Below are 23,157 nucleotides of genomic sequence, written 5' to 3'. Positions count from 1 at the left end.
TTGTTGACACTCAGTTTTCTTGTTATTTCTCATTCTCTTATTTGAAGATTGCATTTATCTGACATATTGCTACCTTACTTGTTGCTCCCTTAGTAATGTAAATAGGAGAAAAAAGATAAGCTTTTTTTTGGAGTAATTTAACTTTTCAGAAACCTGTACTTTTTTTAATGCAGGCCACAATTTAAGTATTTCCAAGTGAATTAAGAGAATGTAAAATAGTTGCGTAAGTAAAGTGTGATACGTTTCAAATATTGTGTACAATATTTGAAACGTATCACAAATGCATTTTCAAACTTCCTGTAAAAGAATTAGCTCATGCTATGAAAGCGAAGTAGAAAAAAATCAAAGTACAGAGATGCTATCTCTGTATCTTCTGGTGAAGTGAATCAGTTAAGAGCATCCTCATGATTAAGAGCTTAGGAAAGAGAGAAGCTCAACCTGAAGCTGTCTGAGAAATGGCTGCTTGCAGAATTTGACCTCTAAATGTGCTGAAACTGACACAAAATGTATTTGTCTCAAAACTGGTATACTTTGGCAATTAAGCTGAAATCAGAATCTGTCAAATCACTGTTCTGTTGAACAACCTCTTCCAGGCTGACCATTTATTTGGTGTCTCTTCATGTGTCACTCTGCCACAGAGCTAATTAAGTTTGCCTGTAAATACTTTGAGGGTGGGAACAGAATCTTTGCATCAAATTCTGTTTTGACAGGAGTTAGGGTGCTGCAGCTTTATGAATACTACTGAGGGTCAGAGATGGTATTGCATCCCTTATTGCTGCCAGATAAAACGTTAGGGAATGTTACTTTTATCTAGTGGAGAGCAATCCAAGTATGGAAGTGCACAATAGGAGAGAAATCCTCTGCCTGCTGCATGGAGGGGTAACTGTGACTGGGGAGCTGCATTGTGTTTGCAGGCACCCATGGCAGGGAAGAATGATGCATCTGACTCCAAGTTCTCAGAAGATTAATTTATTATTTTGTGATACTACATTATATGAAAGAATACTATACTATACTAAAAATACAGAAGAATACAGTTTTCATTAGTATCCTTTGAGCATTTTAGTAAGTATCTAATACATTATTAAATTATCAAAGGATACTAATGAAAACTCGTGACTCTCTCCAGAGTCCTGACACAGCTTGGCCCTGATTGGCCAAAGAGTGAAAAAAACTCACAGCAGAATCCAATGAAACAATCACCTGTGGGTAAACAATCTCCAAACACATGCCACATAAGCAAAACAGAGGAGAAGCAAATGAGATAAGAATTGTTTTCATTTTTCTCTGAGGCTTCTCAGCTTCCCAGGAGAAAAATCCTGGGCAAAGGGATATTTCAGAGAATGTGAATGCCACAGAGCTGCTGTCAGTCTCGGGGAAGAGCTACACCCAGCACCTAGAAATGCACTGCCTGCCTGTCCATGTGTCCATCTCCCCTAGATGGTTTTTACTCCCCTAGAACACCTCTGGCATCCTGAGGTTGAGGTCCCACATAAATTCGCTGGTGTGGCCTGAGGGATAAGCTCATCCTTGACCTTGGGAAGCCCATGGTTCCATTCCTCTTCAGCTGCTGGTCACTGAAATGCCACAATTCAGATCATCAGAGATGTCTACTGCTCATAGAAGGTGACTGAGTTTGGTCACAAAACTCCCAAATTATTGCTGTATCCAACAGGTAGACATGGTCACAGGGGCAGGGTTATAACATGCTCTCAAAACCTTTGCTGATTTAAGACACATAACTAAAACCAAAGGTTGAAAAGCCTGTTTTTCAGTTCCACTACAGAGTAAAAAGAAGGAATATCATCTGGCTAATTTTCCATATTCCACTTTTCTGAGCATTTTTAATTATTATTTAATATTTCTGCTTAGTTTAAAGAAAAAAAAAATAAAGTTTCAACTTCAGTTAATCTACTTCCCTTTTTAATGTAAAAGGCAATTGAGTTAAAATGTCTAACTGCAGATTCATTTACTGAGATGATTATGAAGTAAACCATTCTGATTCTGGTAGCTCTTCAGTGGGGAGTTATTGCCAATTACTGCTTGTTTTGCTGTGGGTCACAGACTGCCCTCTCATCCCTTTCTGGCTGGTGGCACAGCTGCTACTACAAAATGCTCTGGATTAAAAAAAAATAAAAGAATGCTCACATTCTTCTCAACTTTTCTCTCCCCATTTTTTTTTATCTGCATGCAGCATATTTGAAACCAAAAGTAAATAAAAAGTCTGGGGAGCATAACCACCTGTCCCAGAGCTAATGCACCTGATTGTGCCATTAATTGTTTTATGTTCCATTTACTGGGGAAAAAAATGTGTTTGGTGACCTCTCTTTGCATTTTTTTATATGGGAGTCTAACACAATCAATCATTTAAGCAAACGTTGGAAGTTGGAAGGGAAGTGCTGGCACATATTTTTGATATTCTCTACATTGGCTCTCTACATACTCAGTTTAATGAGTGGTATTCTTATTTTTCCCACCTGAAAAATAGCTTTGCCCATCTATTTCAAACAAGAACAACTTCCTTTTTTGAAAAAATGAGATTCTGAATCCTGCATAGGTGTAGTCTGGGAGCTAAGACATTGATAAAAGGCATAAGGACAAATATAAAGAATCAATCCTAATCCTCTCACTATTGAGGAAAACATCAAAGTATCTTCACAGCCAGTAATAGTGAATGGTTATGGCCTTCTTTTGATCCTCATCCACTTCTTCATCCTCCCTTTCACATTCTTCATTCATCCACTGGTTGGAAACACTGATACAAACATCTACTGATATTTCCATTTTGTTATTATAACCTAAAGCATGACCTGCTTTCTCCAGAACCACACTTCTGTTTATGGCTTTCTCTTCCCCTTTGAATGTCAGTACCTCTGAAAGCCATTATGATATTTTCTGCTACTGGAAAGGAAAAAAAAAATTCTAAGAAAAGCTAGTGTTACATGAAAAACACACAAATCCTAGTTTTACAAGACTGGTAATTTTTCTGCAGTCTTTCTTCACTAGATCTCTCTGTCTGTACTTTGAAGGAGCCCAGAAGTGGAGATGACCCTGGAGCGTGCAGTGAGCATTCTGAAGAGTGAAAATACCCAGACCACCCCCAGGATCCTCGCTGCAGTGACTTTCATTCAGCATGAGTGCTTCCAAAAAGCAGATGCCAGGAGAAAAGTAAGTCACTATTCTTTTGCCAGTTACAATCAGGCAGAGAAAATAAGATTCTATACTATTCTGTACTTTATTCTATTCTGTTCTATACTCTATGGCACTATGTGCCAACATGAAAAGAAAGAAGGCAGTCTGAGTAACCATATAGGATACGGATGGTAGATATTTTCTCTAAAATGCATTGGTGTGTTTTGCTGCAGTTCTTTTGAATCCACTTGTATACCCACTCAGTTGCTCCTGTCTCCTTTTTTTGACTTGCATGCAGAAATATCCCAAAAAACAAAATTCTGAGCACAGTGCAAACTTATCCAAGCATCAGGGTTTGCCAGGACTGCACAAATGTGTAAAAAAAGTACATGGATTAGCAAAAATGTGAAGGGCTCACTGGAACTGTGCACATGCACTACTACATTGTTTAGATTTACCAAATTTTCAAGATTTGAAATTTTCTCTTACAAGAAACTGGTTAAGTCTCTTAGAAGTTTTTTTTAAGGGTCTATTACAAATATTCTCTCTTCCTTTTCTTTAAATGTCACTAGTGAACGCAAATATGTCTCTCCTGCTGAACAGTTCTGTACAATAAAGTGTAAGGTGATTGTTCATTTTAACACCTGCTTTGGTTTGCAATATGCTCAGTAATCCCAGCCTTACTTCCATAATTATGGGCATGCAGTGCAGTTCAGTTCAGTGACAGCCAAATGTGTCTCTGTCCTTTTTACTTGCTTTAGGATACATCAGAGTCAGTTTTGGGAGAAAATAACAGTACAGGTGTCAACCTTAACTTCAAACTGAGGATAGAGCTTCAGAACTGAATGTTTGAAAGTGGATTACTACACAGACTTCTCTCAGGCAGCTTCCCAGAAAAACAGAGGCTGACTAGTGTTCAGATTGGAGCAGTCAGCCTGAAGCTGCCTTACATTTTCCTGTCTATCCTGTAATGAGCTTTTCTGTTTGGTGCCCATCAGATTTGTTCACATTGTCTTGGTCTTTTGTCCCCTCTTTAGCCCTTCAGCCTGCATTCTTTGTCTATTGTTCCCTGATATTTGAGAGTTTGTGGGTCTAGTGGTTTTTCTGTTTCTGTGAACTTCTCAGTATTTTGGTGAATTTTGTCTACTAATGAAAATTTAGAAGGACCAGTCAATAGCTGTAAATTCTCAGCAAATTAGGCTGAAATAGCACTCCCTTTACAAGAGCTATAAATGCCTTAAAATTATTGACAGAAAGTCTGCAGAAACATTTAGAGGAACCAAACAGCTACAGTATTGGTATCAAAAGGGCTGATCCACCGCAGTGAAACAGGTTGGTGTGCCTTCAGCCTGGTCTGTGCACCACAGATATTCCTGTATCCCACTCTGCTGGCATTTGGGTGATTGCTGAGGGATTGCAGGGGGAATCAGCTCAGCAGAGCAGGACGAAGAAACCCTGCCTTTTGTACAGGTGGATCAGAGGAGAGGCTGCCAGGCTGTGTAGTTTGCTCCACGAAGGACAAAAGGCTTTGTTGCATTCCGTTTCTTCGTGTTGCCAGCACCTGCTGGTTGTATTGAATTCTTTTTATGGTTAAACTCTGGACTGTTTAGGACACTTGTATCAGATTTCTGAGCCTTTCATGTGCTGTTGGTTCTGCACAAGGGTGAGTTTGTCCACAAAACCATATGGCATTTTGAGATGCTGGAGGAGACTGTTGGCAATGGTACATTAATGTAAGGAACTTTCCATAGTAAATTCATTCCTGAGTCAGCTCAGGCTTGCTTGTGTCATATCACAGTTTGTATGGGATTCTTCATTCTCCACAATAAACTATTTGTTTCCATACAGCTACTGTAAAATAACATCCTTTAAGTCCTTCATTTATCTGGGGCCAAAAGCTCGTTTTCTGAAGACTTAAACACTGAAAAGTAGTCTGTCAGTAGATAGCTGGCTAACAATGCCTAATGCTCTACATTTTCATGCTTACTTTTACTATTCTTCCTCTGCGTGCCATAGCTAAGAAGTATTAAGTATAATGTATTGGTTTTTAATACACTTTCAATCCGTGCATTGGGAAGAACACTGTCTTCTCATCAGGCTGATTGCTGAGGGGAAAAAAAAAAAAGAACAACCTGTTTATAAATGTTCCAGAATTAAATCTCAAATATTCATTTCACCAACATGGAAGCCAAAGAGCAGTGATTAAATGTCTTGTCAGAGAGTACAAATCTGTGGCATAAGCGGGAAGAGATTTAGCATCATTCTCTGATATTAATTATGAAAACATGTTGCCTCTCCTAGTGGTGGATTTCAAGTATTAGTCACACAAAAGCCCAGAGGTCAATAGCCATGTCCAAATGATTAATGACCAAGTCTCTCAAATAGGAGCAAAGGAAAGGAGTCTCTATGACTATTTAAACGTTTGCTGGGGCAAGGGGAAAGGGGAGTTTGTCATTTGCAGCATCTGAGCATTCTCTGCTCTGTTCTGTTTTCCTGGCAGGTTTTCTCACTCGGTGGTATCCCCAAGCTTTTGCAGCTCCTTGAGGTTCAGAATGAGGACATTCAGCGGGCAGCCTGTGGTGCTCTGAGGAACCTGGTGTTTGAGGACAATGACAACAAGCTGGAAGTGTCAGAGCAGAGAGGGATCCCGCTCCTGCTCCGCCTGCTCCGGCACACCCGGGACACAGAGACCAAGAAGCAAATCACAGGTAGTGTTTGCGCTGCAGCCGAGCGTGAAGTGCTTTAAGCAGTGCAAAAGCTCTCAGGGAGAGGTACACGATTGTTTAGTGACTAAACACAAAAACTTTGTCACCTGCTCTGAGCAATTCCCGCCGGGTGAAATTCCAAGGTCATTACTCAAGACCAGTCTTTCAGTCAGCAACAAGAGATTGGGAACTGCAATTTCCCCTCTTAAAGCTTCTTCAGAGATTGAGCATGCTTGCAGGAAGCTTTAAATCCTTGATATTCCAGGGGTGCTGGGGACCATAATTAATGCCTGCTACTTACACAGCAGCTCAGCTTTAATTTTTTGACTCTGTGCAGTCAGCACCCACTGGAAGTTGAACACCCAGTTGCCCTGGACAGAAAGTGCTTGTTCTATTCCCCACAAACCCCCTGCCCCAGATTCCTGCTTCATCCCTGCAGTCCCCAGTGTGCCTCTTGGAATTCCACTGCTTGTGACCCACATTCTTTCTAATTAACATGCAAAGGAAGAGCAGGCTTATATTTTATAAATGGAAAACATGAATAAATGAATGGGGATTTATTTCAAGTGAGCTTTAAAGACACCAGGAACAAAATCTATTAAGAGAGCAGTGCGTGAAAAGATACTGAAATTGCCCAACAGCCCTGTCCTGAAGCAAAGACATGTTGAGACTTTCTGTAATTCTGCATTCTTTAAAGTATTTGAAATACTCTGCTCCCTAAGCTTGAGAACAAAGCTTTGTATTGTTGGTTCTTTTTTAGCTCAGTTCTGCAGCAGTTTTTTTAGCTGCAGCTCTGCAATGTTAAAATGTTTTGGAGTTTCACACTCATCAGTTGCAGAACTGGGTCACGTAGTAATTTACTGTACAGTGCCTTAACTCTCAGTGCTGTCACAGACCAGTGAGGGAAGCAGTGAAAGTGGTGGCAGAGTGGCCAGAAAGCCAATTCTCTTTCCTTGCTAGCAGTTTCACAATTTCTGACAAAAATGTTGTATGTGCATGATAACTCACATGTGTTTTGAGTTCTATTCTATTCTATTCTATTCTATTCGGAATATTACTGTCTTCCCCTTCACCAGTGTGGAAATGGACAAAGGAAAATCTTCTTTCAGCAATTACTGCTGTCACTGAATGTGAATATTTACTCACAAAACAAAGAAGACACCAAAAAATATTTATGCCAAGCAGGATGATGTAGTTTGTGTAAAGCAAAATATTATGATGTGCTTTCATGCCTATCAGTTGCAAAGGACAACTTTAAAAGTACACCAAGAGAGAAGTGTTTCTTGCTTTGTTCGAGACCAAATGTGCAGCCAGGAGGAAATGCACTGGGTACCTTAATGAAAATACCACCAGGGCATACTTTTTGCCATCACTTGAACAGTTCTTCCAGCTCCCTAGGAAGCTGCAAGGAGCCTGCAAGAGCAAAGGGCGGACTGGATAAATAATTTCACCTCTTGCATTGCCTTTGACTTCATACAGGACTGGTAGAATATCATATCTATGCATGCAATCTCTCTGAAAGATTTGGTCTTACACCAGTCAGCACCAGAAGTCCATTTGTCTTTCCTCATCCTGCTCTGAATATAAATTAGGGACTTCCAAATGTATGGCATCCTATTCAGCTAAATGTCTTTGCCCATAAAAGATTTATAAAACCATCTTGGTACCTGATAATACCTCATTGAACTGTAGTGAAAAACTCCTGGCCAAAGATTGAAAGCATGCAATAGATTATAAAGATGTCTAAGCTCAGTAGAGGGAAGTTTTTGGTTTCTACTGCTGTGTGGAAAGCTTGGTACTAAAGTACTCCACCTGACAAAAGTATGAAAATATATTTTTTCATATATATTTATATATAATAAATAATATATAATAAATATCTATTACATATGCAAATATATATAATAAATAATATATATAATAAGTACATATTATATATTCTCATATTTATATATAATAAATAATATATAATGAATATGTATAATTTTATATAATATATAAATATATAATATTTATATTTAAATATATACAAATATATAAATGTATAATGTGTATATAAATATATATAGATATATATAATATATACATATTTTATATATATGCATGGGTGTATATATATATGTGTATATATATATATATATAAATGAAATAAGGAAGTTTTAGGAGAAAAGGAAATTAAAACTCTGAGATGGAAGTTTTCTGATACTGTATCTGTCAGAAGTACAGTCCTGGTGGACTTGAGATAAGTAAATCTCAGCCTTAGAAGCTTATCTTTAAAGGTCACTGGTTTATGAGGACCATCAGTGTTAATACAGACAAGCACTTGCCTAACATTAATCCATATTTTATCATGTGTTCTCAAGGGATACTTTGATGGCCTGGATTTTCTTCAGGACCCAGGCTTAGGAACACAGAGTGAGCCACTGTGCCTTGTACTGTGCTGAGAAAAGACTGAGAGCAGCCCAAGTGTGTGGAGATAAATGAATTTGACTGAATTTGGGAGCTTCACAAAAGCATTGATACTCTTAAAGTCAGCAGAGGCTCTGTCCTTTCTTTGGCACACAAGCTACTTCAAAAACTCTTGGGAAAGGAGTGAGGTTCCTTCAAAATCTTCATTTCATTTCTGGGACTTAAGACAGGATTGGAGTTTTGTAGTATTTGGAGAGCATACTGAGGAACAGAAAATAAAATGGCTGTGGCATGAAAGAACCAAAATATTTTAGCTTTTAAAGGTAAGCCAGATGAGCCTCCAGGGAGCAGCTAACCTCCTGATCCTGTTATCATGCAGCATAAATATAAGAAATGAAAGAAAATTTTTCCTGCGGGGAAGATTACAGCATGAGCAGAACTGTCATTAAAAGAAATGTAAATCTAAAACCAGACCCACCCATTTTTCCAAATAACCATCTAAGGGAAAACTGTACTCCTAAGAAAATAGCATAGGTGCAAGGAAACAATCCACTCCTAAAGACAATTCCTAATGTGCACAAATTCATCCACACCCACTGAGAGAATCCTTCTGAGCCCAGGGAACAGTGCCTGTGGGTAAAGGTAGGGTTCTTGTTGGAAATTTACAGTGAGAGCAGTATCTCAGATTCTCTTCCGACAATTCTACGTATCTGCCTGTAATTCCAAATGTATATTTTTCTTTTTCAAAGTATATTCTGTCCTTGTGCCATTCCTTGCATTTGTGCCCTTCTGTCTTAACTTGCTTCATTTAGCAATGCCCTTTGGACTGCTTGTCTGCTTTCCTGTAAGCCTTACCTGTCCTTCAGAAAAGCACATTCTTCCTTTCATCCCCTGATTCAGAGGCTGAAGAGCTGATCCCAGAAGAAGGAATGGATTGCTTCTGGCTGGCTTTTGTTTTGATTTTACTGTTGCTCACAATAACTGAAATTAAATTCAAAGTGTAAGGAGATACAAAAGAAACATTTTTTTTGTTGTTGTTCTTGTTGTGAGCTGATGAAAGGAACATTCACTAATACTCTGCCAGTGTGTGGAGGAGGAGGTCTGTGAAACTTGGAGCAGCAAGCTACAGGAACAATGAATGTCTTTGTAGTGAAAAGCAGAAATATGTGTTGTTTTCCAAGGGAAGAGGACTTTAAAAAGAATTGTTGTCTGTTGGAACAGAACATAATGGAACCTGTTCAGTTCAACAAGATTATATTTGAAATTAGCCTTGGAGATTGTGAGTGGACAAGGTCTGTAGCATTACTGAATGATTTGTTTAGTGACTAATGTCTGGGCAGTAGCAGCCAACCAGTGTTAACAGCTTTCCCTCCTATGAGAAATTTTGGTCTCAAGTGTTAGAGAAACTTGGTAATGGGCATTTCCTGTCTTCCAGAAGATCTCCTGGAAACTCTCTGTGCCTCCCATCTATCCCTTTTGTGAGTTTGTTTTTCCTCAGCTTGTGCTGCTTTGTTACAGAGAAGGTGATAGCAGCAGATGGACATGGCAGAGCCATGGAAAGCTGCACTTCTTGGCTGGGCATTGGACTGACTGTGTAGAGATTTTACTTTATTCACATGGGTAACTGTGCCCCCTTTTTTCCCCTGTTTCCATGTCCCTGGATGAGGACTGGTGAGCATTTACCAATCCCTTCTGTTTCTCTCCAGATTATCAGTGCCAGGCAGGCTCTTCACTCATTAACACCAAGGGCTGTGAGATGAAGTCTGTCAAAGTGCAGAGGAGTCTTTTTGCCTCTCTGATTTTCTCGTGGCTGTTGCAGGTTTGCTGTGGAACCTGTCCTCCAATGACCAGCTGAAGCACCTGCTGGTCAGAGAAGCCCTGCAGACCCTGACTGAGGCTGTCCTCATCCCCCACTCGGGCTGGCCAGACAGAGATTACCCAAAGTCCAGTGTTCTGCCTGACCCTGATATCTTCTACAATGCCACAGGATGCCTGAGGTGAGCCCTCTGTCCACAACTACCCAAAGCAGTGGTGATGGCACAACAGGTCTGCTCAGTTATTTTTGGGTAAATACACAGAGCCACAATCACTTCTCATGCAGACAGATGACTTGGAAAGGGGACAGTGGTACCTACAGGCACATAAATGTTTTCTGTTTCCAGCTGCTACTAAAAATGCTTATTTGAAGATATCATAATCTGTGCCTAAACTGATTAGAAAGTGATTCAACTTAAAATATGGGACAGTCATTTTTTAAAGCAGAGTAATCCCTGTCCAGCCTTTTGCACAAGTTCAAAAGCAAGTTGCAGCCATGGGGTGGGAGAATAGATCTAGTTGAGGTTGAACATGGGTTGGACTCGATGATCTTACAGGTCTCTTCCAGCCTAGAATCACAATTTCTGTGATTCTGTGATTTATAGTTGTATATTTAGTGATGCACTCTGCTAATAGACCCGTGGGCACAGTAGCAGTTACCACAGAGAAACACCCAAGGCCTCAGTGAACACACCCCTAAATGTCTGAAGTATAAAAATCACATCTTCAATAAAAACATCTTTAACAGTCTATAAATTGGGGGCCCTTTTTGAGTTCAAAGTCATTGCACATTAAGTAAGTTTACACATTTAAAAAGGCACACAAGGACACAGTTTGAATTGCCTAAGGAGTAATGTACAATTGCAAAGGCATGACCTGAGGTTTAAACTCCTTCTGGAAAAATACAAGGAATGAAGTTTGGAATTTGGAGGCTGGAAAGGTGCCCATTTTGCCTCAGACATACCTGCTATGCTGACATGTCCTATAGCAGAGTATTTGTGTGTGTATGGCATTGATTTTTCCTGTGCAACAGCTCTGTGTCTAACTCGCATGGTTTCAGAAGACAAATGAATTGTAGCCTTACAAAAGCCTTACAAAATACTCAACAACAATACACCTTTTTCTGCAGGAACTCCTGTCAGCCCACTAACTGCTAATTCACTACATCTCTAAGTAATAATTAACTTTTATTTACTCTGATGACTCAAGAACAAATACAAATAAATACTGACCACCCACAATAAAACCTCTCTAGCTAACACTTAGTGCTGCTGTCTAGGAAAGGGAGGGTGTCTTTTTTCAAATTAATGAGCCCAAGCTGCCTTTTTTGCAGAAACCAGTCTGGCTGCTCCTCTCTTGGTGTTTGGACTCTGGAACTGTCCCTTCCCTATGAGGCAGCTGATGGTGGCACAGATAATCTCAGGTTTAGCTGGTGTTGCTCTTCCTGAGCTTGTTTCAGCAGATTGACAGGGCTTGTTCTGTGACAAATAAGGTGTAACAGTACCTGGGTTCTTTTAAATGAAAGTGGATTCCTGGGTTAACCTTACTCTGGACACAAAGTCAGTGCTTGGGGCTGCTCCAGAATTGCTGGGAGCTCTCCAGCCTTAGTTAAAAGTCTCTGAAACTGCCCTTATGTAGGTGCTTAAGGAGACATAACCTATTTTAAAAATATGATATCCACATTCTAATCCTTCTCATTTCTAAGAGCTTCAACACTGAAAATTAGAAATAGAAAAAGAAGGGCTTGAAAATTCCCAGGAAAAATGATCTGCAGGATTGCCACATACTTTCTAGCACAGAGTAGTTTTGAATGAGGCTTACCTATTTGTACAGACTAAATAGCTGAGATCTTTAAGATTAACCAGTTTGCATTTCTTCTCTGGAAATTGACTCACCTCCCAGATTAGGTCACTGGAATTATTCCTCCCTTATGTATTAGGAAAACACAAAATCTCTGCATCAATAAAAAGAAGGGCACACCATGGAGTACTGAAAGTGTGCACTGAGGGAATGATGTTACTTATGAATATGTTAAAAGAGTCTGCTTATTTGCAAGAATATAAATCTGTAATTAGTCTTGCCTTTTGTGATGCTAACGTGTTTGTTGGGTGTGTTGGTAGAGTCTGTAGCCTGCAGCTCCTATTAGAGGGTAAAAATACAACTTTGAAGTGCAATACATTATGCACAGTACTGTACTTACTTACAGGAGAATGCCAGAAATTCTTTTCAAAAATTCCCATAAAACTGTTGGCTGAAAAGGGACGAGCACAGCCCAAACCCAACCCTAGCACCTGGTGGGGGGATGTGCACTGCACCACACCACTACCAGATTATAAATTAAAGCTTCCTTCATCCTTTGTGAGAAAACAGCAGCAGGAGAAGCGAATCCATGTCTAGCAGATAATACTGCAGGTACTTCAAGCACTGGAATGAGAGCATGACCAGAGCAGTCCCCAGCTCCTGCCAGAAGCACTGTGGGGTCCTGAATCTCTGTGTCACTGATAAGGAGCTCTGACCTTAGAAGGATTTGTTAATCCCATTCTCTAGGCCTGCATTTTGGCTTAAGACCCTGTGAGAAGCAAAGCTGTACAGAAACCACAGGTCACAAGCTTTGTGTAGTAAAAAGAAGCTGTGTAAACCATGGAATTCTGAATTGGCCATTAAAATAAGTAATAGTGTTATTTGGTTGTGAAATATGAGAAAATGCACTCTGCTTGGACCCCCAGAGTAAGCCAAATCAACAGACTTCACTGGCTGCCTGACAATAGCTGAACAAGTAAAACTGGTGTATTAAACTATCTAGAGGAGTGTTACAGACAATTGTAGACAAGTCCTGTAGGATTTTAAAGGTAAAATCTCTTTTTCTTGGCCTGAAAGTCTTACACATAAAAGTTCTGCTTCTAGTTCCAATACAAAGGATAAAAATCTTCAGGACATTTCCCCATACTCCTCTGAGTCTGAAAGGATAAGATCCCAGCAGCATGTAGAATGCATGGTTTTGAATATTATCTATATACATATGTGAACCTCTGGCATGGCTTCTCCTCTGAAAGGAAGGTTAATGGAAAGCTGTTGGATCACACCTTGAAAGCTGATAATGAACTGGTTCCATTTTTATCTTGAAACACCTTTTCCCAGAACTTCTGCAATGCTGAACTTTCCCAAATTGATACACAGTTATTACATTTTCCCCTACAGAACATTTAATTTAAGTGTTGAAGCTGCTGTACTTCCCTACAGAGCCTTCCTTTTTATCTACCCTGTAATAGAACATCCTGTGCTCCTATGTATTCTAATTTTTCAAAACTTTCTAGACAACTATTTCCAGGATAGTCAGCTAACCTCTCTCTTCTCACCCAGTAAAATTAAAGCCATCCTTCCTTTCTCATTATTATTTTTCACAGTTTGTCTGCCCCAGCCCCTGTCTGAGCCCCTTGTGAATTACACAGTGACCCACAAGGACAGTGGGGAGCTGTGTTTGGAGGGAGTTGTGTCACTGCAACCCAGGGGGCTGCAGAAACATCTGCTTCCATTTACTCTGGAGAGAAGTGAAGCCAAAGCTCTCCCCATGTGTTGGAAAGCTTGGACTCACAGTGGCAGCTCCTAAGAGAGAATGTAAAACAAGTAAAACAAGTGACTGATGATAATAAGTCTTTGAACCAAGGCCTCTTGCATAGCACTGCCAGTCCTTTAAGTTTATCTCCATCCATTCTTATCTCCTCTTGCCTCCTCTTCAGTTTATCTGCTCCCCCAATTCCTGAAAGGAATTTTGGTACTTCCAACAAGCAGCTTGAAACCTGGCACATCTAGTTACCAAGGGGATACCTTTACCTCCTTGGTGAATTTTTGAATTGTGCAAGGCAAGAAGGGAATAGAATTTCCCAAAATGCTGTCTGGTATTTGAATTAAATTCACATTATCAGTTTTAGCAGAATGAGTCCCAGGAGCAAAATCCTTCTTGTTATCAGTTATATGGAGTTTTCAGAGCAGTTCAAGAACCTTCTCCAACAGTCAGTGCATGACTCAGTGTTGGCTTAGAGGGAGTATCCCTTTCATTTGCTGTCATTTATCAGCTAATTGAACATTTATTATCATAATTCTGTTTACTTCAAAGTCGCCCTTGGTTTAACTGCCTCGAATGTCAATGTATCTACCTCACAACTCTGGATCAAAATAACATTTCCCAGCAGGAAATTAGCTGATCCTCACCCCAGGACTGTGGGCAAAGAGCTCTTTTATATCTGATTACAGTTGCACCATGCATGTGTGCAAGAGGGGACAGAAGCAGCAAATGCAAGATGAGATCAATGAGATGTGCAGATCAGCAAATGGCAGAGCTTGAGCACATCACCAGGATTCCCCCAGCCACGAATGCCCAGAGTCAGAGATTTTTCATAAGTGGGTGCTGCCAAATGGTCAATTCTGAGTCATTTAGAGGAGAGCATCCCCACAAGTGCCAGTCTCCCCAAGGATGTGTTCTCCTCAATTTTACAAGCACTGAGTATTTCAGGGCCTCCTGGAACTCCACTACAGTCAGGTCCAAATCCCGAGCTTAGAGGGTGGCATTTCAATTCTTAGGAAGCCAAGATGAAGTCAGCTTTTAAATTCTCTAAGCAAAATGTCTCCATTGTTTCTAAAGAATATATATTTAAATTTACATTTCTGTGACACTTCTCAGAATTATTTTTTTTTCACAAATCGAATGATATTTATATCTCCTGGAATTTCTCAAGCTTCAGTCAGCAAACAAATTTAAGCAATCAGCTGAGGTTTTGCCTGAAATGCTCTTGTGTGCCCCTGTTTTGAGTAAGGTGGTTACAGCAGTGTTTGGAGGGGTGGGAGAGCAGGAGCTCTTCCCTTCCCAGTCTACAATGTTCTTCCCTTTCCTAAGGACACAGGGAAAGGGGGGAAAGGAGGAGCCACGTGTGTAGAGGCGTGCACAGGGACACACACTGATACCTGAATCTGCATGAGCATCAAATTCTTAATGAAACAGAGCCCAGGAACTCATTTCCCTTGCAGGACAGGCCAGTGCCCCTAATTCAGGCTCTTCTCTGCCTCCTGAGCTGGAAAAGCTCTTTGCTCTGTTCCTGCTGACAGCAAAGCCAGGGCATGGCCTCTCCTTGCACAGCAGGAGCAGGAGCAGTTGTAAAAAGCTTTGGGGATTTTAGAATATGTGGGACAAAACCAAACACTGCATCAGCTGAAGTGTCTTTGGCAAGGGAAATTCCACACTTATCTTTGACAGTATTTTTAGTCTGTGTGCCCCAGAAACTATTTTTGCTATGCACCAGGAGGGCTGAAACGTGCACACTTCTGTCAGCACAGACATAGGAAAAGGTGACATGCCTTGAACATGACATATATAGGTGAAATTAAATTCCAAAGGGATTTCTACAGCAGGCCATGTTGTGGGATCTGAATATTGATTCTGTGACACATAATTCCATGAGAGAATAAATGAACTCATAAATAGAGACATCATTAACATCATGACCCAAAGTAAAATTGTAATTACAGTATGCAATTACATGTAAAAAGTTACAGTAAAAAAATTACATGTAAAAAATGTAATATTACAGGTATGTAACCTGAACATGTACTTCCCAGAGGAAAAAAATGAGTAGAGGTAAAATGACAGTGTATAAAATGCTACATTCATTATACAGTCATAAGCCACAGGAAAGCTTAAACCTTACTGGCTTTGTCATTAATAAAATTGTGAACATTGTAATTTTTAATGGGCAAAGCATGGAAAATAAGCAACCTGAAACTATCTAAAGGAATATATCCCTCTGTGTTTTGATGGATGCTAAGATTGGCATGGGCTAATAGTTAATGTAATTTCAAACAAAGAAGTTTGAATGTGCAGTGTGCAGTCCTTTGTCCACCAGAGCTGCAGGAGTCAAAAAAAAAAAAATAAAATAAGAGCTGGATTTACGATTCTGGTATTCCATAATTCAGATTTTGCTGAGTTGTAAAAATAATTACACCCCAAAAGTCTAAGTGTTGTTTCTTCCATGGAAACCACTAGGTTGTTTAGAGCCAAGCAGCTTCAAGCAGCAAGTGTGTGTTTGGTTTTTCAAGAGTTTTTAAATCAGTTTTGTAATTCATTTGTAAGTGGTACTTGGTTTACTACAAAGCCCAGCAAATGTTACTTGAAAGGCAGGCAGAGGGTGGGTCTTTGCATGTGGATGTGCAGATGCTGCTGAAACTCTCAGACCATGTTCCTGTTGATGGCTCATCTTGGATCAAGAACCAGCTCAGTGTAGGTAAATTAATTCCAAAAGGACACCTGTGTGCATGGAAATTTTCTCCATCCATGATATTTTCACCATCCTGAATATTAAAATTATAACTGAAAATGGAATAGGGAAAACAAGACCAAGTTTTGGGTTTTTTGGTTGGTTGTTTTTTTTTTTTTTTTTTGACTGCTTAAAAAGGATTGACTCAACTTTGAGATGAAAATTTGAGTCAGATCTCACCTTACCCATCCAACCACAGTGGTTTGTTTCCCTGGAGTATTTATTTTTGTCTGGGAGTGAAAGTTTTATCTAGAGGAGGCTCAGATTGTCTTACACCTGTGAAGAAAAGAAACAGTCAGCCTGAACTTCTGTATCTTTAAGTTTTGGCTGGAAGAGTTTGTGAGAGGAGCACAAGAAAATCCCTCTGACTAAGTCTCTTCTCCCCAACATTTTCTTTCCTGCACAGAAACATGAGCTCTGCTGGCCCAGAAGGAAGGAAGAAGATGAGAGAATGTGAGGGCTTGATTGATTCTCTTGTGTATTATATCCAAGGAGCCATTGCAGACCACGAGCCCAATGACAAGGTACTCTTTGAGATGAAAAGTGTTTTCCTAGAGGAAATTGCCAAGTGAACATTTTTCTGTTGTTGTTTATAAACCAGTGTTCAGAAACGGCTGTGATGCAATTACAAAACCTATATCTTAACTATTTTAAAACTGCCACCAAAGGTGAAATTCCAGTAAGAAGCTTTTTGAAGCATTTTTATCCAGCAATCTAAAAGAATAGTATAACTCAGCACTGGGAAAACATTCACAGAATCTCTAGATAGAAAGGTAGAAACTTCTGGGGTTTTTTGGGTGTTTTTTTTTTGTTGTTGTTGTTTTTTTGGGGGGGGGTTTTGTTTGTTTGTTTTTGGTTTTGTTTTTTGGGGGGTTTGGAGGGGTTTTTTGTTGATTTTTAGGGGGGTTTTTTGGTTTTTTTTTTAAGTGAGATACAATCACAGCTTTCAGAAATGCTGGAACACAAAAGAGTCAGATGTTGCCTTTTTGGTTGTCTCAGGGTGCTAGATAGCTAGAAGCTTAAAAAATTAATCTGATTAGTCTCCTATATATTTAATGCTTCTCTCCTATATATTTAATGCTACATACCCCTTAGGAAATGAAGAACCTAAATCCCTTTGGGTGGCTGTGTGATTAAGGAGCTTGCATCATTTAGAACAGAACCAATTTTCCTAGGGTTTTTTAGGGGAAAAAAAAAAAAAGCTGCACATTTTTCCTTGCTGCCTAAGCCTAAGGCATTAACTGCAAGGACATGAACACCTCCAGTGCCAGTTTCTCTCACTCTCCCTCCCCTCAGTGAGTGCAGGGGAAGCCTGGACACAGATTCTTGGAGCAGAGGCTTGTCTTTCAGCTGGGTGAAGCTGGGTGAGAAGAGCAGCTGTCACTGACATTGGCTGCAGCCTGTAAGGCACTTTCTGGTGGGCCTGCCATAGCTTGTGCTGTGCAGTGGTAATTACTGCACATTTACGGCTCTGTTCTAGGATTAGTTATTCGAGCTTGCCCATCTCCCTGCATCCAGTGCCATTAGCTCCAGGGAGAATCCAGCACGTTACACGTGTGCCAGTAGCTCCCTGCTGCATTTTGTCTTACAAGCACTCATTCCTTTTTGGCTTTCTAAAGAGGAGCAACTGGTAACAAAGCTCTTTGCCACTGAGAAAGTTGTAGACCTGACCTTAGCCACGTTCAGGAAGGAATGTCTTGTTTTAAAAAGCATTCCACCACAGAAAAACGCTTCCTCTTTGGAGAAGATAAAAGGCTTTCCTCTTGCTGATGCTGTGGTGAGGTGTGTACATGATCATCTTTGCTCCTAAGCCCTTAAACTCTTCTTGGCACATCTCTGTGTTGAGCAGCACTCGCCCAAACAATTCCCAGGCACAGCTGAGGAATTGTGATGTCCCAGGACCATTTCCAACAGGCAGGCACCCCACTCCCAGTGCAGCCCCAAATCCTCCCCTAGGCTCAGGAGCATCCCAGGGCATGTTTCATTTCTCAGTCTGGTGGATCACTGCCCTGAAGCCTGGCTCTTCCATGAGGCATTAGAAACTCTGCAGTCACTTACTGAAGATCCACAAATCTCCTCCCATGTCTGTACATGTCCCTTCAACGCTTGCCAAAGCTTTCAATTTCTATTCTTTTGTTATTTTAGGCCACAGAGAACTGTGTGTGCATTCTACACAATCTTTCCTACCAGCTAGAGCTAGAGCTCCCTGAGAGCTATGCCCAGAGCATATATGTGCAAAGAAGAAATATTTCTAACAATGATAAAACACCAGGCTGTTTTGGAACACGGAGCAGAAAAGTAAAAGAGGTAAGGTACATGATTAGTTACATCTCATTTGGTTAATGACTTGTAGCAAACTCTGAACAATAAGGCTGTAATCTAATTAAGACTTTGTTATTGATGTGTCTGGTAGGGCAACACTTCCTTGCCACAAAAATGCAAATTTATTGATAGCCCTTCTTGACACCAATTCTCTGATGGCAATGGCATAACATATGTTTTAATAGTTGAGGAATACCCCACTGGATGGACTGGCCACTATCATTAAGTACTGAAATTTTGCACATTATTATTTGAGCTCAGAACTTGACAGTCTCCAAATAACCTTGTCATGCAGAGTTACAAAAGGGCTGGTTCAGCTTGTGGTGCATTAAGCTATGGAGATCACTGTTTCTAAAGGCCTGATCTGTTGGTGTGTTTAGAAGCAGCAGGACACCCCGCTTCCTGAGGAAAAGAGCAATCCCAAAGGTGTTGAGTCGCTCTGGCATTCTACCCTGATTAGGATATACCTCTCCTTAATAGCAAAGAGTACCAGAAACTACACCCAAGAAGCATCCCTGGGAGCTCTCCAGAACCTCACAGCTGGCACTGGACCAGTAAGTCAACTTTTTTCCTTTTCTTTTCATCTAGTTCTTGATGTGAATGCATAGAGCTCAGGGCTGCTGTGCAGCTGAACTCAAATAAGCACTGACAAGTCCCTGGCTCACTGACATGGTGAAGGAAAATGAAGAACATTGAAGGGAAAGCCATAAACAGCAGTGCAGCTTTTCCTTGTTGGGCAGATAGTGGGATCTGCTTCTTCTCCCTCTGTGTACAGCTCCATGTGTGGAGTTTACTAATTCATCACTCTATGAGGAATGAGCAGATGTTAAAAGCACTAAAAAAGTCATTTTGTGGAAGACATTCCTGTGGAGAGAGCAGGGCTCTGACACAGCAGCAGATCACTTTTGTGTTGAAGACTAAACTAATGCTATCTGTCTGAGAGAGCACTTGGGAGAAAGAGGGTGCAACTGCTTTTTTATATTTTCCCTTTCATGTTGCAACTCACGTGTAACCGGCTTAAAACTATTTGAAATGTGCTTAAACTGGTGCAGAGAGCTGGCTTTTTCTCAGGCTCTGCACTGGTGGCAGTGACACAAAGTGCCTCTCCACAGATGCCATTGGCAGTGGCCCGGACTGTTGTGCAAAGGGGCAGCGGGCTCCCGAGCATCCGCGCCATGCTGCACATCCGCCACCCTGCAACTCATTTGTAACTCTGGTCTAAAACTATTTAAAATATGCTTAAACTGGTGCAGAGAGCTGCCTGTGTATGGCTTTTTTGAGGCTCTGCACTGGTGGCAGTGACACAAAGTGTCTCTCCACAGATGCCATTGGCAGTGGCCCAAACCATTGTGTAAAAGGCAAACGGGCTCCCGAGCATCCACACCATGCTGCACATCAGCCACCCTGCAACACACATGTAACTGGCTTAAAACTGTTTGAAATATGCTTAAACTGGTGCAGAGAGCTGGCTTTTTCTCAGGCTCTGCACTGGTGGCAGTGACACAAAGTGCCTCTCCACAGATGCCATTGGCAGTGGCCCGCACTGTTGTGCAAAAGGCCAATGGGCTCCTGAGCATCCGTGCCATGCTGCACATCCGCCACCCTGCAACTCATGTAACTCTGGCTTAAAACTGTTTGAAATATGCTTAAACTGGTGCAGAGAGCTGGCTTTTTCTCAGGCTCTGCACTGGTGGCAGTGACACAAAGTGCCTCTCCACAGATGCCATTGGCAGTGGCCCGGACTGTTGTGCAAAGGGCCAATGGGCTCCTGAGCATCCGCGCCATGCTGCACATCAGCCACCCTGCAACTCACATGTAACTGGCTTAAAACTGTTTGAAATATGCTTAAACTGGTGCAGAGAGCTGGCTTTTCCTGAGGCTCTGCACTGCTGGCAGTGACACAAAGTGCCTCTCCACAGATGCCATTGGCAGTGGCCCGCACTGTTGTGCAAAAGGCCAACGGGCTCCCGAGCATCCGCGCCATGCTGCACGTCAGCCACCCCGCCGTGAAGAAGACAGCGGTCTCCCTGCTCAGGAACCTGTCCCGAAACCCCTCCCTGCAAAATGACATAGGTGAGCAAAAACTCAGAGCTTGCTCTGCTCTCTTCACATCAAAGTTTCGTGCTTTGAAAGAAAGAAACGCTCGAAAAACCCCTGATCTGTTAGTTTTGTAGATTTTTTCACCAGATACTTGCGGTCACTGTACAGGGCTTAAAATGAAGAGTTTTGCCTATACAAGCTTTTCACTTTATTGGGTATTCCTCTTCAGATACTTCCATTGGTGTTACTTTCAAAAATACATAATTGAAGTAAATTCTACACAGATTTGGAGAGGGAGCTTTTCTTCTGCTCAAAATAAAAGAAGGTGATTGCTGAGTTTTGTGCTGCCACTGCTGCATAATGCTTTGCAAGAAATCACAGAGCATCTCTAATTCTTCTGGCGAAGATCAGACTCTCATTAGACACAAGGCTTTAAAAGTTTGCAGCCCACACAGTTTTCCTGCAAAAATTTTTTTTAATAATGGAAGCTATAAGATGCTATAGAAAAATAGTTAATTCTTTTAAATGATCTCATTTCTAAATGAAGCCATTTCTATTCTGAGTATTCTCATTTCAAATTATTGTGTATTTAAGACGTTTTCCTACTGACAGGATAAAATGTGTTCATATAATTTGTTATCCTTTTTTTTTGTTGCCACTAAGGGGGAAAGGGGAAATTCCAGGTATAAAGATATCTCATGGGACAGATTACCCTCTGGAATTCTGCGGAACAGCCTCCTGGGTCTTCTTGGAGCATTAGAGAACATTCCCTATTAATGAAAATCTTATAACATATTGTTGGGCTGATTTCAGAGGGATAATCCATATGGTGTTAGCAATTACAGGTGGTGAACCCCCCTGAAAGAGAAGAAATTAAACTGATAAAAAGTTGGGATGTCATCAGGAAAAAATCATTTATGAGAGTATGGGAAAGACAGACTAGCACAAAGCTTTGGGGGCAGGTGCTTCATCTTGCACATTCACAGTTGTTTTATCCATAATAGAGAGAACTGGGGAATTTCAGGTGAACCTTTTCTCTATCAAAAGATGTTCTTTTTGATTGACTGAATGCATATGTGAATTCAGGTCAAATTCCAAAAAGAAAAACTTTGGCCAAAGGAAAACATTTGAGAGGGCACACTGTTTTCTAGATTATAAGGGTCTAAATTTATCAAACAAAATGAACCTACATTTATCCAAATTCATCAAGCAAAATGAACTTCCATATCAAATGGAGATAAATTTAACATAAAACATCTCTGGCAGGGAAGTGGCATGCCTGGTTGTGGTATTTTCTGGGGTCCCATGTGGCAGGAAGGAATGAATCTGACTCCATGTTCTTAGAAGGCTAATTTATTATTTTATGTACTTATATCATATTAAAGAATGCTATACTAAAACTGCACTAAAGGACAGAGAAAGGATATTTACAGAAGGCTTAACAAGATAATAATGAAAAACTCATGACTGCTTCCAGAGTCCCGACACAGCCTGACCGTGATTGGTCATTAAGTAAAAACAATTCACATGTTGGATAAACAATCTCCAGCCACATTCCAAAGCAGCAAAACACAGGAGAAGCAATCAGATAATTATTGTTTTCATTTTTCTCTGAGGTTTCTTAGTTTCTCAGGAGAAGAATCCTGGCGAAGGGATTTTTCCAGAAAATATGACAGTGACACCTGATGAGTTCAGTCCAGCACATGAGCTGTTAATGGACTGTGCATGAGGCAAGGTACAGGCTGTCCATTGTGGGGGTGCAGATTCAGCTGAATTTTGGGGATGTAATGCAGGGAGGAAGCCATGAGAGTGTGGTGGGAGCACAGAGCTCCCTGCTGAGGGAGAATGGAAGGAATAATCTAAATCTACTCCTGTAGTAATGGAATTGCTTGTCTCTCTCCCACCCTGCAGCCAGAGAAGTCCTGCCTGACCTGGTGTCCATCCTGCCCGAGGGTGTGCCAGGCTGTGAGGTGGCCTGTGAAACCACAGCATCCATCTGCTACACCCTGTTCAACCTGACCCAGGGCAGCTCGCACAACGCGCGGCTGCTGCTCAGCGCCCACGGCCTGCCCAAGGTCATTGCCATCAGCATCAACGACAGGTGAGGGCTCCTCAAGGTCATTGCCATAGCATCAGTGACAGGTGAGGGCTCCATGAGCCCCAAGGTCATTGCCATCACCATCAGTGACAGGTGAGGGCTCCTCAGGGTCATTGCCATAGCATCAGTGACAGGTGAGGGCTCCATGAGCCCCAAGGTCATTGCCATCACCATCAGTGACAGGTGAGGGCTCCTCAGGGTCATTGCCATAGCATCAGTGACAGGTGAGGGCTCCATGAGCCCCAAGGTCATTGCCATCACCATCAACGACAGGTGAGGGCCCCTCAGGGTCATTGCCATCAGCGTCAGTGACAGGTGAGGGCTCCTCAGG

General features: G+C 41.2%; 1 protein-coding gene across 1 annotated transcript in view; it reads left to right on the top strand.

Moving 5' to 3' along the window:
- Window positions 1-23,157, top strand: part of PKP2 (plakophilin 2) — a 39,654-nt gene that overhangs the window by 13,246 nt on the left and 3,251 nt on the right. The window contains exons 4-11 of the mRNA XM_058022938.1: window positions 3,030-3,168; window positions 5,633-5,840; window positions 10,066-10,243; window positions 16,773-16,890; window positions 18,512-18,673; window positions 19,069-19,242; window positions 20,608-20,761; window positions 22,640-22,829. Of these exons, the coding sequence (XP_057878921.1) occupies window positions 3,030-3,168; window positions 5,633-5,840; window positions 10,066-10,243; window positions 16,773-16,890; window positions 18,512-18,673; window positions 19,069-19,242; window positions 20,608-20,761; window positions 22,640-22,829 (1,323 nt within the window). The remainder of the gene's footprint in view (window positions 1-3,029; window positions 3,169-5,632; window positions 5,841-10,065; window positions 10,244-16,772; window positions 16,891-18,511; window positions 18,674-19,068; window positions 19,243-20,607; window positions 20,762-22,639; window positions 22,830-23,157) is intronic.

Source organism: Melospiza georgiana, chromosome 4 (genome assembly GCF_028018845.1).
Source record: "Melospiza georgiana isolate bMelGeo1 chromosome 4, bMelGeo1.pri, whole genome shotgun sequence".
NCBI lineage: Eukaryota > Metazoa > Chordata > Aves > Passeriformes > Passerellidae > Melospiza > Melospiza georgiana.
This window is presented reverse-complemented; position numbering and strand designations above follow the sequence as displayed.